Source organism: Aspergillus tubingensis (assembly GCF_013340325.1).
Source record: "Aspergillus tubingensis WU-2223L DNA, scaffold_3, whole genome shotgun sequence".
NCBI lineage: Eukaryota > Fungi > Ascomycota > Eurotiomycetes > Eurotiales > Aspergillaceae > Aspergillus > Aspergillus tubingensis.
Window position 1 is genome coordinate 4,121,136 of NW_023336277.1, and position 12,791 is coordinate 4,133,926.

At 52.7% G+C, this 12,791-nt stretch overlaps 6 protein-coding genes across 6 annotated transcripts; 5 read left to right on the top strand and 1 right to left on the bottom strand.

Annotated features, from left to right (window-relative positions):
• Window positions 1-466: 466 nt before the first annotated feature.
• AtWU_02505 (putative amino acid transporter) lies at window positions 467-1,941 on the top strand (the record flags this gene model as incomplete). The annotated part of the gene is made up of 2 exons (XM_035497619.1): window positions 467-1,819; window positions 1,882-1,941. 2 exons carry the CDS (start codon window positions 467-469, stop codon window positions 1,939-1,941), a joined length of 1,413 nt encoding a protein of 470 aa, XP_035353512.1.
• Window positions 1,942-3,645: 1,704 nt separating this feature from the next.
• On the top strand, window positions 3,646-4,200 carry AtWU_02506 (major facilitator superfamily protein; the record flags this gene model as incomplete). The annotated part of the gene is made up of 3 exons (XM_035497620.1): window positions 3,646-3,777; window positions 3,858-4,091; window positions 4,147-4,200. 3 exons carry the CDS (start codon window positions 3,646-3,648, stop codon window positions 4,198-4,200), a joined length of 420 nt encoding a protein of 139 aa, XP_035353513.1.
• Window positions 4,201-4,590: 390 nt separating this feature from the next.
• On the top strand, window positions 4,591-6,546 carry AtWU_02507 (sulfatase family protein; the record flags this gene model as incomplete). The annotated part of the gene is made up of 4 exons (XM_035497621.1): window positions 4,591-4,936; window positions 4,994-5,977; window positions 6,035-6,156; window positions 6,214-6,546. 4 exons carry the CDS (start codon window positions 4,591-4,593, stop codon window positions 6,544-6,546), a joined length of 1,785 nt encoding a protein of 594 aa, XP_035353514.1.
• A 203-nt stretch (window positions 6,547-6,749) lies between these two features.
• AtWU_02508 (NAD(P)/FAD-dependent oxidoreductase) lies at window positions 6,750-8,254 on the bottom strand (the record flags this gene model as incomplete). The annotated part of the gene is made up of 2 exons (XM_035497622.1): window positions 6,750-8,026; window positions 8,077-8,254. The coding sequence occupies 2 exons, from the start codon at window positions 8,252-8,254 to the stop codon at window positions 6,750-6,752; spliced, it is 1,455 nt and encodes a 484-aa protein (XP_035353515.1).
• Window positions 8,255-8,880: 626 nt separating this feature from the next.
• AtWU_02509 (allantoate permease) lies at window positions 8,881-10,530 on the top strand (the record flags this gene model as incomplete). Its single annotated transcript, XM_035497623.1, has 5 exons — window positions 8,881-9,005; window positions 9,053-9,280; window positions 9,328-9,422; window positions 9,468-9,557; window positions 9,602-10,530. The coding sequence occupies 5 exons, from the start codon at window positions 8,881-8,883 to the stop codon at window positions 10,528-10,530; spliced, it is 1,467 nt and encodes a 488-aa protein (XP_035353516.1).
• Window positions 10,531-11,108: 578 nt separating this feature from the next.
• Window positions 11,109-12,761, top strand: AtWU_02510 (adenylate cyclase; the record flags this gene model as incomplete). The annotated part of the gene is made up of 5 exons (XM_035497624.1): window positions 11,109-11,385; window positions 11,434-11,547; window positions 11,616-11,748; window positions 11,801-12,200; window positions 12,258-12,761. 5 exons carry the CDS (start codon window positions 11,109-11,111, stop codon window positions 12,759-12,761), a joined length of 1,428 nt encoding a protein of 475 aa, XP_035353517.1.
• Window positions 12,762-12,791: the final 30 nt, after the last annotated feature.

Sequence of the window (12,791 nt, forward strand, 5' to 3'; positions counted from 1 at the left end):
CATCGTCTGATGGCCACCACAAAACTACGAAACTGGTTGAAATGTTCTTTTTTGCTCCATTCTCGTTGGTCTGTTCCCCTTCGTTTATCAGCTCCTCTGCGGCGGTGCCCGGATTCATCCGACGTCTACTCGCGCTCTCACTCTTGGTGCTCAGTCTGGGCGGACGGTTCTGTGCCTGCGGTGAATTTCCGTCCCGCTCCCATTCAAAACCCTCCCTCTTCCCTCTTGTTCCTCTCTCTTCTCCAGACTCACACACCTCTCTCCTTCTCTCTCTCATCTTCCTCCTCTCCCCCCTCTCCCCCAAACCCTCACCCCAAGGCAATCGGTGTGTGACAGGGCACTGTGTGTTTACTCACTCTACCCTCCTCCACCCAACCGCCACTACCACTAACTCACCTCTACCCTCTCACACTACCCTCCACTACTATCTATCTTATACATATATAACAATAACAACGTGATCATCATGGGTTACGGTGACGAGATCTCCGGTACGGACAACAAGTCCCAGAATGTCATGGGGGGTGAGAAGTATGGTGGTGCCGCCCAGTTTGACGGCGACCTGGTGGAGAAGATGAGCGAGGGCGAGCGGAACATCTACGAGGCCGGTATTGAAAAATATAACCGTCTGGGATGGAAGCGCCTGACGGTCGTGCTGATCGTCGAGGCCATTGCGCTGGGAAGTTTGTCCATTCCCGGCAGTTTCGCTACCCTCGGTATGGTGGCCGGTGTCATCTTGACCGTGGGACTGGGTTTTGTCGCTATCTACACCAGTTACGTCGTCGGTCAGGTTAAGCTGAAGTTCCCCGACGTTGCCCACTACCCCGAGGCTGGACGTCTGATGTTCGGCCGGGTGGGTTACGAGATTGTCTACGTGATGCTGGGTCTGCAATTGCTCTTCCTGACGGGCTCGCACTGTCTGACGGGTACCATCGCCTTCATTAACATTACCGAAAGCGGCGTCTGCTCCGTCGTGTTCGCTGTTGTCTCCGCCATCATCCTGCTGCTCTTCGCCGTGCCCCCCAGTTTCGCTGAGATGGCCATTCTGGGCTACGTCGACTTTGTCTCCATTATTGCTGCCATTCTGATCACCATGATCGCCACGGGCATCACAGCCTCCGACTCCACGGCTGGTCTTTCCGGGGTCAACTGGTCCGCTTGGCCCAAGGAAGGCATCACCTTCACTGACGCCTTCATTGCCGTTACCAACATCGTCTTCGCCTACAGTTTCGCCATGTGCCAGTTCTCCTTCATGGATGAGATGCACACCCCCAAGGATTACGTCAAGTCCATCTGGGCCCTGGGTCTCATCGAAATTGTTATCTACACGCTGACGGGTGCGCTGATCTACGCCTTTGTTGGTCAGGATGTGCAGAGCCCCGCTCTGTTGTCTGCGGGCAGCATGGTCAAGCGTGTGGCCTTTGGTATTGCGCTGCCTGTTATCTTCATCAGTGGCTCCATCAACACGGTGGTGCTGGGTCGCATGATCCACGGGCGCATCTTCAAGAACTCGACCATCCGCTTCATCAACACCAAGATGGGCTGGATCACCTGGCTGGCGCTGATCACCGTCATCACCTGGGTGGCGTTTGTGATCGCCGAAGTTATTCCCTTCTTCTCGGATCTGCTGTCCATCTCCTCCTCGCTCTTCATTTCGGGCTTCACCTTCTACTTCCCCGCGCTGATGTGGTTCTTGCTGGTGCGCGAGGGCAAGTGGAACACGCCCAAGAACCTGATGCTGGGAGCACTGAACCTGTGCTGTTTGATTATTGGTCTGGTGACGCTGGGGGCTGGTACCTATGCCAGTGTCGACGACATTGTAAGAGCCCTCTTCCTCTTTTCCCTAATTGTGAATTCTGTGCTAATATTTTCTGTGCTTAGATTCTCAACTACCGCAGCGGATCCGTGCGTGGTGTGTTCACTTGCGCCGCTCCGGAGTAAAGCATTTCTTGTGTGATTAATTCGATGGGGAGGCGACTCCGACCGGGGCCAACCCTCCTCCTTTGCAAATACCCCCTCCACTGCATTTGCATTTGATGTACATATGACTCGATGGTTATGATTTTCTGTGTGTGAATACATTTACGAGCGCCCTGTTGATACACGAGCGGGTCTTTTTTCTGTCATCTTTGCTCCTCATCATTTGCCCTGAACACTCTCAATATTCTCTGCACCAGCACTATACCTCCCCATGTTCTTTTTGATCTTATTCAATTTTCTTTCCCAGCGATAGATCAAGACCCTCCTCGCAATAGAGTTCTACATTATCATCATCTTACTTTCTTCTATTTGTATACAGCTTGATTAAGCCTCGTATTGGGAAGATAAGCCTTGTGGTGGCGTTGGATTGCCCAGTGGATCGAGTCCAGGTTCAAGGTTTGGGCGAATGTCCGGATGACGCGGGGAGGGCGGAGGTCCATGCCACCGCAGGCGACATTGCAACGTCACAACCACGATCCCTATCCGGAGGAACCGATCGAACAGAAGTGGAAGCATACTTGTAAGCACGCCATCGGATCATTATTTCCGCTGATGTTGCGATGGGATGGATCCAGTGGGGGTCCCGAGTGGTATGTATCTCCAGTGTCCACTCCAACCCATGTCATGATGTAGTGGATGTGCGATCGCCGCTGAGGTGAGATGGGCTGATACCACCGAGAATACGACTTGCTACTTTACTACTGTGTGATAGATCGACATGATGATGGTGACACTTGCATTTTTACTACTGGATAATGCAGCAGTGCTATCTCAGTCTCACTCCATGATGGTCTGTTGTGTTCGTTGTTCCCCAACCGTGATCATCAGTGTGTACCCTAAGTCATCATGGGATAAACATATAATGGTACTTAAGTAGTAGTAGTAGTTTTCCTGCCAGTGGCAATAATCAGCCACCTTTTTATCCACCAGTGGATAATGACTCCCCTGCGATATATAAGGCGTCCAGTTAAGCTTCCACTATCCCTATCGTGGATGATGGCTTTTCTCACTAGTTAGATCATACCATCATTCTGATTAATGTTCATCTGCCGACCAGTTGCCGAGAAATCAGTCATCAACATCCATCATGTGACTTGTGCATGCACCACCTGAGTCATTGTACAGTAAGTATTAACTAATTATGCATAATGCATGACTGATTAAATTAATAACAAATAACTGAAGTCTCTCCTATTCTTTGCTTCTTGCTCTCCTTTTCCTCTCCACCTTCCACAGGCATCAATATATTCCAAGTAGCTACGGGTCTTCGGATGTACTTCTAACCTCCTATACCTACCCTGAAATATATAGCCCTATAAGGACACCGCGCCTGTAACTACAAAGTACCTACACAAACAAGTATAGGTTTCACCTCCCAATATGAGATCCATCAACTTGACATCCGATCGACACTCACTAGCTGAAACCCTGCCAATCATTTCCTCCTCGGCTGCCCCGTATCCCCAGCTGGAGCTGCTATTTCTATCATCCGGCCTCCGCATGTCTCACTTCAACACCTCCCATCATCATGCCCTCGCCAGCTTGTAGGTGTCTATATAAACCCCGGGTTACTCCGGGTCGGAGCTGTCCTCTTCATGCTCTTCTCATCATAGCCATTCCAACTCAATTTTCCGCATCTCTTTCATTTCCATCGCCATCGCCATCATGAAATTCACTTTCGCCGCCATCACTGCCTTTGCTGCCACCGCACTGGCCCAGAATGTCCAGATTGCCTCTCCCAAGGCTGGCCAGACTGTCCAGGCGGGACAGCAGGTGACGGTCCAGATTGAGCGTCCGGTAAGTCCTGCGATGCTGTTATTCCCGACCTTGAATGGTGTAAACTGTCTCAGTTAGACTAACCAGATATTCTGCGATAGACTCCCCCCACCAACGTCGAGGAAATGGCCATCGCCATCGGCCTGCAGTCCTGCGCCTCTGCCACCTGCTACCCGGCCTCGGAGGTCTTGGGCCACGTCCTGTACAATGGTGCTTTTGACCCCGAGTACCACGAGTGGTACTTGCCTCAGTACCAGAACTTCACCGTCACCATTCCCGAGGGCACAGCCTCGGGCAAGGCGGTGCTGGGTGTTGCTCATGCCTCCCTTATTGGGGTAAGTTGAATGCCATTCCAACTTATGGATCTCTGCTGATTTTATTGTGTTCTAGGCTTCGTTTGAGCCGTACCTCCAAACCCTCAGCCAGAACATCACGATCGCTTAGGTTGGTGGTGTAGATGTACAAAGGGGGGTGGTTTGAGGGAGCTATATCAAAGTGTCTAGGATATATTCTCGCCTATTCGATCAGTCTGTGTACATAGCACCTCATTAATCAAGTTGAGCAACTCTTTATCCCAAGAACAGTACGCGCAATCTATACCCGATGATATAGCTCGTCCCGGATGGTGGTGATTTAGCGCCAATCACGCCATCCCTTGCATTTCGCTTGCACGACAGATCGGCATCGAGCATCAACAGGAATTGCATTGTCCAATGGATGACTTGATTGATAGTATCTCAAGTGGGGTGGTGGTGTTTTCACAGAATACTTAAATAAAGAGGTAACCTTCGCGGTCCCGCTGCAGTGTAAATAAACCACAATAATACTACAACCATGAAAGGACGCTCACTTCTCGCCTTCGCCTCTCTGGCTCAGGCGTCTATTGACTCCTTTGCAGCAATTGGCAAACCGGACAGCCAGAATGTGCTACAGGACCATCATGTAGCAACCCACTCTTCCAGCAGCCGTCCCAACATCGTCTTCATCCTCGTCGATGACCAGGACCTGCAAATGGACTCCCTCCACTATACTCCACGCATCAACCACTACCTCGCCAGCCAGGGCGCCTTTTACCGCAACCACTTCGTCACTACTGCCTTGTGCTGTCCTTCACGAGTGAGTCTCTGGACCGGCAAGCAAGCTCACAATACCAACGTGACCGAGATCTATCCCCCATACGGTACCCCGTAACCCTACCACAACCACCAATACCCAAAGCACTAACAGAAAACTACAGGAGGATACCCCAAATTCGTCGCCGAAGGCCACAACGAGAACTGGCTCCCCCTCTGGCTCCAAGCAGCCGGCTACTCCACCTACTACACAGGGAAACTCTTCAACGCCCACACCGTGGACAACTACAATGCCCCCTTCGTCACGGGCTTCAATGCCTCCGATTTCCTCCTCGACCCGTACACTTACCAGTACCTTCGTCCTCACTACCAACGGAACCAGGACCCTCCAACCAGCTACGAGGGCCAACATACCGTCGAGGTGATCACTAAAAAGGCCCTCGGGTTCCTCGATGATGCTATCGCCGGCGATGAACCATTCTTTCTCACCGTCGCCCCAGTGGCGCCGCACTCCAACCTGAACATGACAGACGAGAATGACACCACGACATTCCGCTTCTCTCCTCCTATTCCACTAGACAAACATAAGCATTTGTTTCAGGATGCTAAAATCCCCCGAACCCCCAACTTCAACCCCGACCATCCTAGTGGAGTTAGCTGGGTGCGGTCCCTCCCGCAGCAAGGTGCTGAGAGTGTCGCCTATAATGATGAGTTCTACCGCGATAGACTCCGTTCGTTGCAGGGTGTGGATGAACTCGTCGAGGAAATAGTCCTTCGATTGGATGATGCGGGTATCCTTGATAATACGTATATTTTCTATACCTCGGATAATGGGTACCATATTGGTCAGCATCGCCTACATCCTGGTAAGGAGTGTGGGTTCGATGAGGATATTCGAGTTCCGATGTTTGTTAGGGGACCGGGAGTGCCGAGGGGAGTGGAGGTGAGTGCGGTGACGACGCATATTGATTTGGCGCCGACTATCTTGGATATTGTGGGTGGTGAAGCGGAGGGTGAGCTGGATGGGGTGGCTATTCCGTTGACAACAAAGGAGATTCATGCTGCGGATCTCGATGGGGGCAGACATGAACATGTTAATGTCGAGTATTGGGGGTGGGCTGGGTTTGAGGGTGCTTTTGGACGGGATGGTAAGTATCGTCCTGCCTTTTACAGCCTGTGAGGGATATGCTGATGGAGTATGACAGAGAACGGTGGACCTGCTACCTTCACCAATAATACCTACAAGGCGTTGAGGCTGATCAGCCCCGACTTTAACCTTTACTACTCTGTCTGGTGTAGTGGCGAGCATGAACTCTACGATTTGACTGTATGTCATCTATACCATTCCATCAGTTCTATGTACTATACTGACACATATGTCCAGACGGACCCCTACCAACTGCACAACCTCTACCCAAACCTAGCAGCATCCAAAATAGGATCCTACTCCGCCGTCAAAATATCCACTCGTCTCGATGCCCTGCTCATGGTGCTTAAATCGTGCAAAGGAGATACTTGCATCCAGCCATGGCGGACTTTGCATCCTTACGGCGATGTGCATAGCTTGCTTGATGCGCTGGACGACACGTTCGATGCGTTCTATGTCCGTCAGGTACGGGTGCAGTTTGGCTGGTGCGAGCATGGATATTTGCTCGAGGCCGAAGGGCCGCAAGTACCGCTGGCGTATCGGCATACGAGGTGGAGTGATTGGGTTTGATGCTCAGAGTTGTCGGATGATCTCAAGAAGCAAAGTCAACGACAACAGTGATGCCTGGAAAATCAAATAGAGTGAGATAAAGGGTGATTTTGTAAATATCAAATTCCCAGATACCCGAGAGTGATATCACAGACAATCGTATTTTGTGCTTTCGAGGCTCATAAGCCTATCTACAATTTGAACATTGTAAAGCTTCCAGGCTATTACAGCCGACTCCCCTTCCCCGGCTCACTCACCAACTTCACCTTCTGCAACGCATTCCCATCCTTGAACCCTCTCATCAGCTCATTAGACCCCTTCTCCCCAGCCCCCAACTTCCTCCACTTCACCAACTCCAACAATTCCGACTGCACTCCTTCCACACGGTCCACTACCAACTGTCCCAACACCGGCAGGAATTTGAACCCATGTCCACTACCACCCGTAGCCACCATCAATCCCTTCTTCCCGGGCACCCGATCAATCACCCAGTGATTATCATACGAGTCCGTATACCAGCACAACCGCGTCTGAGAGATCTTTATTCCTGCCTCCTTGAGTTCAGGTATATACCGATCCAGGAAACCTTGAATAACAGAGACGGACTTTTCTGGTAATCCAGACACAGACGGAGCCGTCCATTTCGTGATCGGGGCGCTGCGCACCTGTCCATCTAATTGAACCTGCGGATGTGTGTATTTCGTCCCCCGATAACCGATCTTCAGCACTCCCCGGTCATCCAGTGGGAAGCCATACAGATTGCCGTTTTCGCCGCTGCGCACGTTCCATTGGAAGACGGGAAAGTTAGATGCCGAGAATCGTTGGCGGAGTGGAGAATTCTCCGGGATTTGTATCATCGCTACAGACCCCGCAGTGGTTTCGCAGAGCCCGTCCATTTCTGGGACGAGGGTGGGTGTCCAGCCCCCGCAGGCAACAATGGTTAAGGCTGCCGTATGATGCTTGCCATCGGCGGTGCGAATTCCGGTTATCTCGCCATTGGATTCGAGAAGACCCTCGAAGCGACCAGCCTGGCGGTCTAAGACAAGCTTGACGCCTAGTTTCTCCGCTAGGTGGAGTGCGTAGCGACATGCCTTTTCGGCATAGACGAACCCCCCGATCATGTCAAGGTATCCGCTTGGTTGTTGTCCGTCGCTCGAGAGGTGGAAGGGGTCGACTGCGTAGCCATAGCCGTCTGCTTTGGCTCGGGTGGCTTCTTGCGGATTGGACGCAAACAGGTACTGAGTGTGCCCAAGGCCGGCCTTGGTCAGGTTCTCTACTGAGGACTTTTCAAAGGGGTTCAGGCCAGCTGCATCCCCGTGGTCACCGAAATGGTAGTTGCCGCAGTTGACATAGATGCGTTCTTTGCGAGTCATTCCAGGGGGTAGAGTTGTCCCTTCGGCGAGGGTGTCGTTCCACGCCTCCCATGCCTTGATTGCTTCCAGGGTGAAGTTCTGGTACCATGTTTCGTGGCCGTAGGCAGCCCGTATGATCTTGTTGCAATCTGATAGTTGTCATTAGCATGAGTATCTACTTGGCTGCGGTGCGTAGTACCTGCAGATGCGGCATCACAGCCACGATCAAAGTCGTAAAGCGTCTCGTGGTAGGGCTGGCGGTCAAAGACGGTGACGTTGTGGTATCCCCTCCGAACCAGATGAATGGCGCTGGAGAGGCCAAACACGCCCGCGCCAACAATGACGATGGGGGATGTCTTGTCGTCAGGAGCAGACATGATAAATGCACGGTAGATGCACAGTAACTGGTGCACGCTTATCAGGGCCGGTGCAATTTATAGTTATGGATTGGTTCTGACAGAGGCGCTGCCAAGCTACTGATAGGATAAAGTTGGTCGTGCGGAGAAGCTGGACACCCCCACCCTTCAATGCTGGTCACACTGATAACGCGGGGCTGCAGCAGACACGGGATGGATGGACCTTCCTGGCAGGAATGAGAATGAGGATGATGATGCCACAAGGACGAAGATGATGTGTTCCAGAGAGGGGTTATCTATCATCTCATCGCTGGCATCGGGCTGGCCCGCCTGGGCTTCCATTTGCGGCAACCCAACCCTGATATGCGTTGGAATTACTCCTCACGGCGGAATGATACGAAGAGGAGCCTATTTGATGCCATCTTCCATCTTATCTGTTGCTGGCATCAGGATCGATAAGTGACAGAGTCGATATGCCATGTGACTCTTGACTTCGACAACGAAGATGATAGTGAACTGAAGCATATATCCTCGGGCTGCTCCCGATTGTCCATCGAGCATCATTTCTCAAAGACAGAAAACACCTCGTAATTGTCTGAGGCATATATTTGACCACTGTCTCACTGTAACATTCACCAAATCCAGCCATGGACACGCAGAAAGATGACTACAAGTCACACGCTGTCGCAGAAGAAGCAGGTGTCGTAGTAGGAGACTCCATCCCCATCGACGCCGCAGCGGAGCGGTCGGTCGTGCGCAAGCTGGACTTCCGGTACTTCCTCCATCCTCTTTGCCTGCTGGAAAAATGCTAATTTACAGGCTGCTTCCGGTCCTGTCGCTCATGTACTTCTTCAACTCCCTCGACCGCTCCAACTTGGGCAATGCCAAAACAGATGGCCTCGAGAACGACCTTCACCTGGTCGGAAATCAGTATAATGTCATATTGGCTGTCTTTAACGTTACGTTCTGCTTGTTTGACCTGCCGTCCAATTTGATGTTGAAGAAATTTAGCGGAAAGGTGATGCTGCCGACAATGATGATAGGATGGTGGGTTACCTTTCTGGTATATCTGATCCCGCTAAAAGCAGCCCCAGGGGTTCCATCACACTGCTGCAATGCGCTGTCTTCAACTTTGCAGGCCTGTTAGTCTGCCGTTTAATCATGGGGATATTCGAAGCGGGGTTCTTTGGTAGGTGAAAGCTTCCGCTGCTGACCTGCTTGCTGACCGCACCAGCTGGAGTGATCTTCTACCTCACGCAGTTCTACAAACGCAACGAGATCGCCTTTCGACTGAGTATCTTCTACGGCATGGTCACGATCGCTGGTGAGTATCCCTTCTCTGATACCTGATCCTTCTGACGTCTCTAGGTGCCTTCTCCGGCCTCATCTCCTTTGGCGTCTTCCAAATCAAGCACCACCTCCCAGGCTGGAAGTACCTCTTCCTCATTGAAGGTGGCGCCACCCTAATCATCGCATCCTTCTCGCTTTGGTGGCTCCCTGCCAGCGGCGCTCAGTGCCACTGGTTCAACGAAGCTGAAGCTCGCGCAGCCCAAATGCGCCTACTGCAAGACGGGTCGGTGCGAACGGGCGAGAAGCTCTCGATCACCGAAGCCTTGGCGGCGCTGAGTGACTGGCGTGTGCTAGCATGGGCTGTCAGCTGCTTCTGCTACGGCGTCGCCCAGACCTCCGTTAGCAATTTCCTACCGCAGATGGTGGCTCTCTTGGGGTATTCCACCATCAAGACGAATCTCTACACGGTGGCGCCGTACTGTGTCGGCACGGTCGTGCTATGGATTATCTGCAAGTCATCAGATCACTTCCGGGAACGTTCTATGCACTTGGCAGGCTCGCTGATGATCACCTTTGTCGGGTACATCATCTTGATCGCGGTGGACGCGTCAGAGCACCAGGGTGTCGCCTACTTTGCGTGCTTTCTATTGGCAGCCGGGGCTTTCGTGCCCAGCTCTGTCTTCCATAGTTGGCACACGAACAATGTAACTGACGAGTCGCAGCGTGCCGCGACTGTCGGATTCCTGGTGGGCGCGGCCAACTGTGCCGGCATCCCGTCCAGCCTGGCATTCAAGGCAGATACAGCCCCGCGATATAAGCCAGCGCTAATCGTAAACTGCGCGTTTCTCCTGTTCGGAGAGCTGGTGATCCTGGGGATGGGGGCGTATTTCCGTTACGATAACCGGCGCCGCGATCGCGAGCAAGGAGTGAGACTCACCGCGGCGGACGTGTCGACCAAGTCGCTGGTGGGCGGATGGAAGGATCCAAATTGGCGATGGACCGCATGAGGTCAGATATTGCAGTTAGTTTGGCCTTGTCATACGGCGATATGTAACCATGGGTGTGCCCGTAATGGGAGAACAAGGATTGTTGACGTCGGCGTAGTAAGAACCAATAAACTGTCGAGACAAAGTCATTCAGCGGTCCACTGTTTCAGGCGAATTCCCTGACCGCGATAAACTTTGATAAGCATCTATACTATTCAATCGGACAAAGAATGATGCTTCCATTGTTACTGGCTGCAATAAGCCTCAGCCACCTCGCGGAGGGATCACCCGGACGTCCGAGCTGACTGGGGTGTACGACCCCAAAACCGGACAGCTTGACTACGGCGACAGGGGTTGAGCCAATCTATCCGTACAGCGCGTTTCCCAACGGACGACCGTTAGGGCGGCTGATGCGCCCCATGATTCGCCGGGGATGACCTTATCGGGGCCTATCCTGAGCTGTTCGAAAGGCTGACAGGCACCAGGGATATGCAAGCCATAGCAACCACAAAAGTGATATCCATGCTTCCCCCCTTCTCCCTTTTCTTCCCCTCTATGGTCCATTTTGGTTCCAGGCGCAATCATAATTTCCTTCCCTTATGGCTGCCAGCGAATCCACGCCTCTACTCGAACCCTCCAAACAGCCGAAAGAGCGGTCATCGCGATGGCGGGTACTGGCTTTGATCTGTTTCATTATCCTCGTTCAAGACTTTGCCGAGTATCTCTCTCAGGCGCCCCAGACTGAAGTCTGGCTCGAGATCGTCACTCGCAAGTTCTGTCCTGTAGGGCAGGATGGGCCGGAATGCCAAATGGACCGCGTGCAGAGGGAGGTGGCTCTCCTACAGGGCTGGAAGGATACGCTGGAGCAGGTGCCGGGTAGGGATCACTTTCTTCATTTATCAGAGCTCCACTGACATATTCTAGGTATATTGTTCGCGGTGCCATACGGCGTGCTGGCCGACCGGATCGGACGTCGGCCGGTGTTGCTTCTATGCGCGGTGGGATTCACGCTGAGCGATACGTGGACCAAGGCTGTCGGTGAGCGCGAATCCTATAGATGAGGTACTCCTAGGTCTCAATAACTGATGCGGTTGATTACCGTCCAGGCTGGTTCTCCGATCAACTCCCGCTGCGACTGATCTGGCTTGGTCCAATAGCTCAAGTGTTGGGTGGTGGCACCCAAGTAGCCACTTCCATGATGTATGTCATACTCGCTGATCTTTTCAGCGACGAAGAGCAGTAAGAGACTTCCATGCCTCTAGTGGAGGATTACCTAGCTCACAAAGTCTAGAACCACGGCGTTCCTCTACGTAGCGGCCACAGTGCTCGTCAGCGAGATTCTGGCCACTCCGCTTAGTGCCCTGCTCATGACGAAGAATATATGGCTACCGTATCTACTATCGCCTGTTTTCAATGCTACTGGTGGCCTCCTCCTGTTTCTCTTACCGGAGACATTACCACAGACACCACCCGGCCAATCGTCTTCATCGGAGCAAGTATCACAACGACAGAATATCCGGGGGCGCATCAGGGCTGCAGTTGATGAGCTGGGCCAGTCAATCGCTGTGATCTGGCGACATCGCCGGGTGCAACTGTTCTTGGCGGTGTTCTTTATTGCGTATCTGGGAATGCAGGTAATGAAACTGCTTCTGCTCTTCGCTGTCGACCGGTTTCATTGGACGATTGCGCAGGTGAGTGGAACCGGGAAAAACCACGATATGGCCAGACCTAACATTTTTCCTTTCTAGGCCAGCTTCCTCATACCCGTGCGAGGATTTACTAGACTACTGCTGCTTCTGGTAATCCTGCCTGGCATATCGCACTGGCTCATAGAGCGACGGCGCATGTCCCCATTCACCAAAAACACTAGACTGGCTCTGACGAGTAGCGCTTGCATGGGCGTGGGATGTCTGCTGATTGCGCTGTCCAGCCATCCGGCGGGCGCAGTTCTGGGGCTGGTAGTGTATGCGCTTGGGTCAGCGATGCATCTGTTTGCTCGGCGCATTATCACGTCGCTCGTTGACGCGCATCACATGGGTACGCTGTATACGGCGATTGCGGTGATGCAGGGGATCGGGGTATTGGTGGCCGGGCCGATGATGGCGACGGCGTATGGCTGGGGACTGGCAAGGGGTGGAGTGTGGACGGGGGCGCCGTTTTTGCTGGTGAGTGGGCTTTATGGGGCGGCTGGGTTGGCAATCCTCCTGGGAAGTTGGGAGGGCCGCAAGGACGATCTGGAGGATGGTCAGTGAGAAAGCTGTGAGAAGCCGCGAGACTATTGG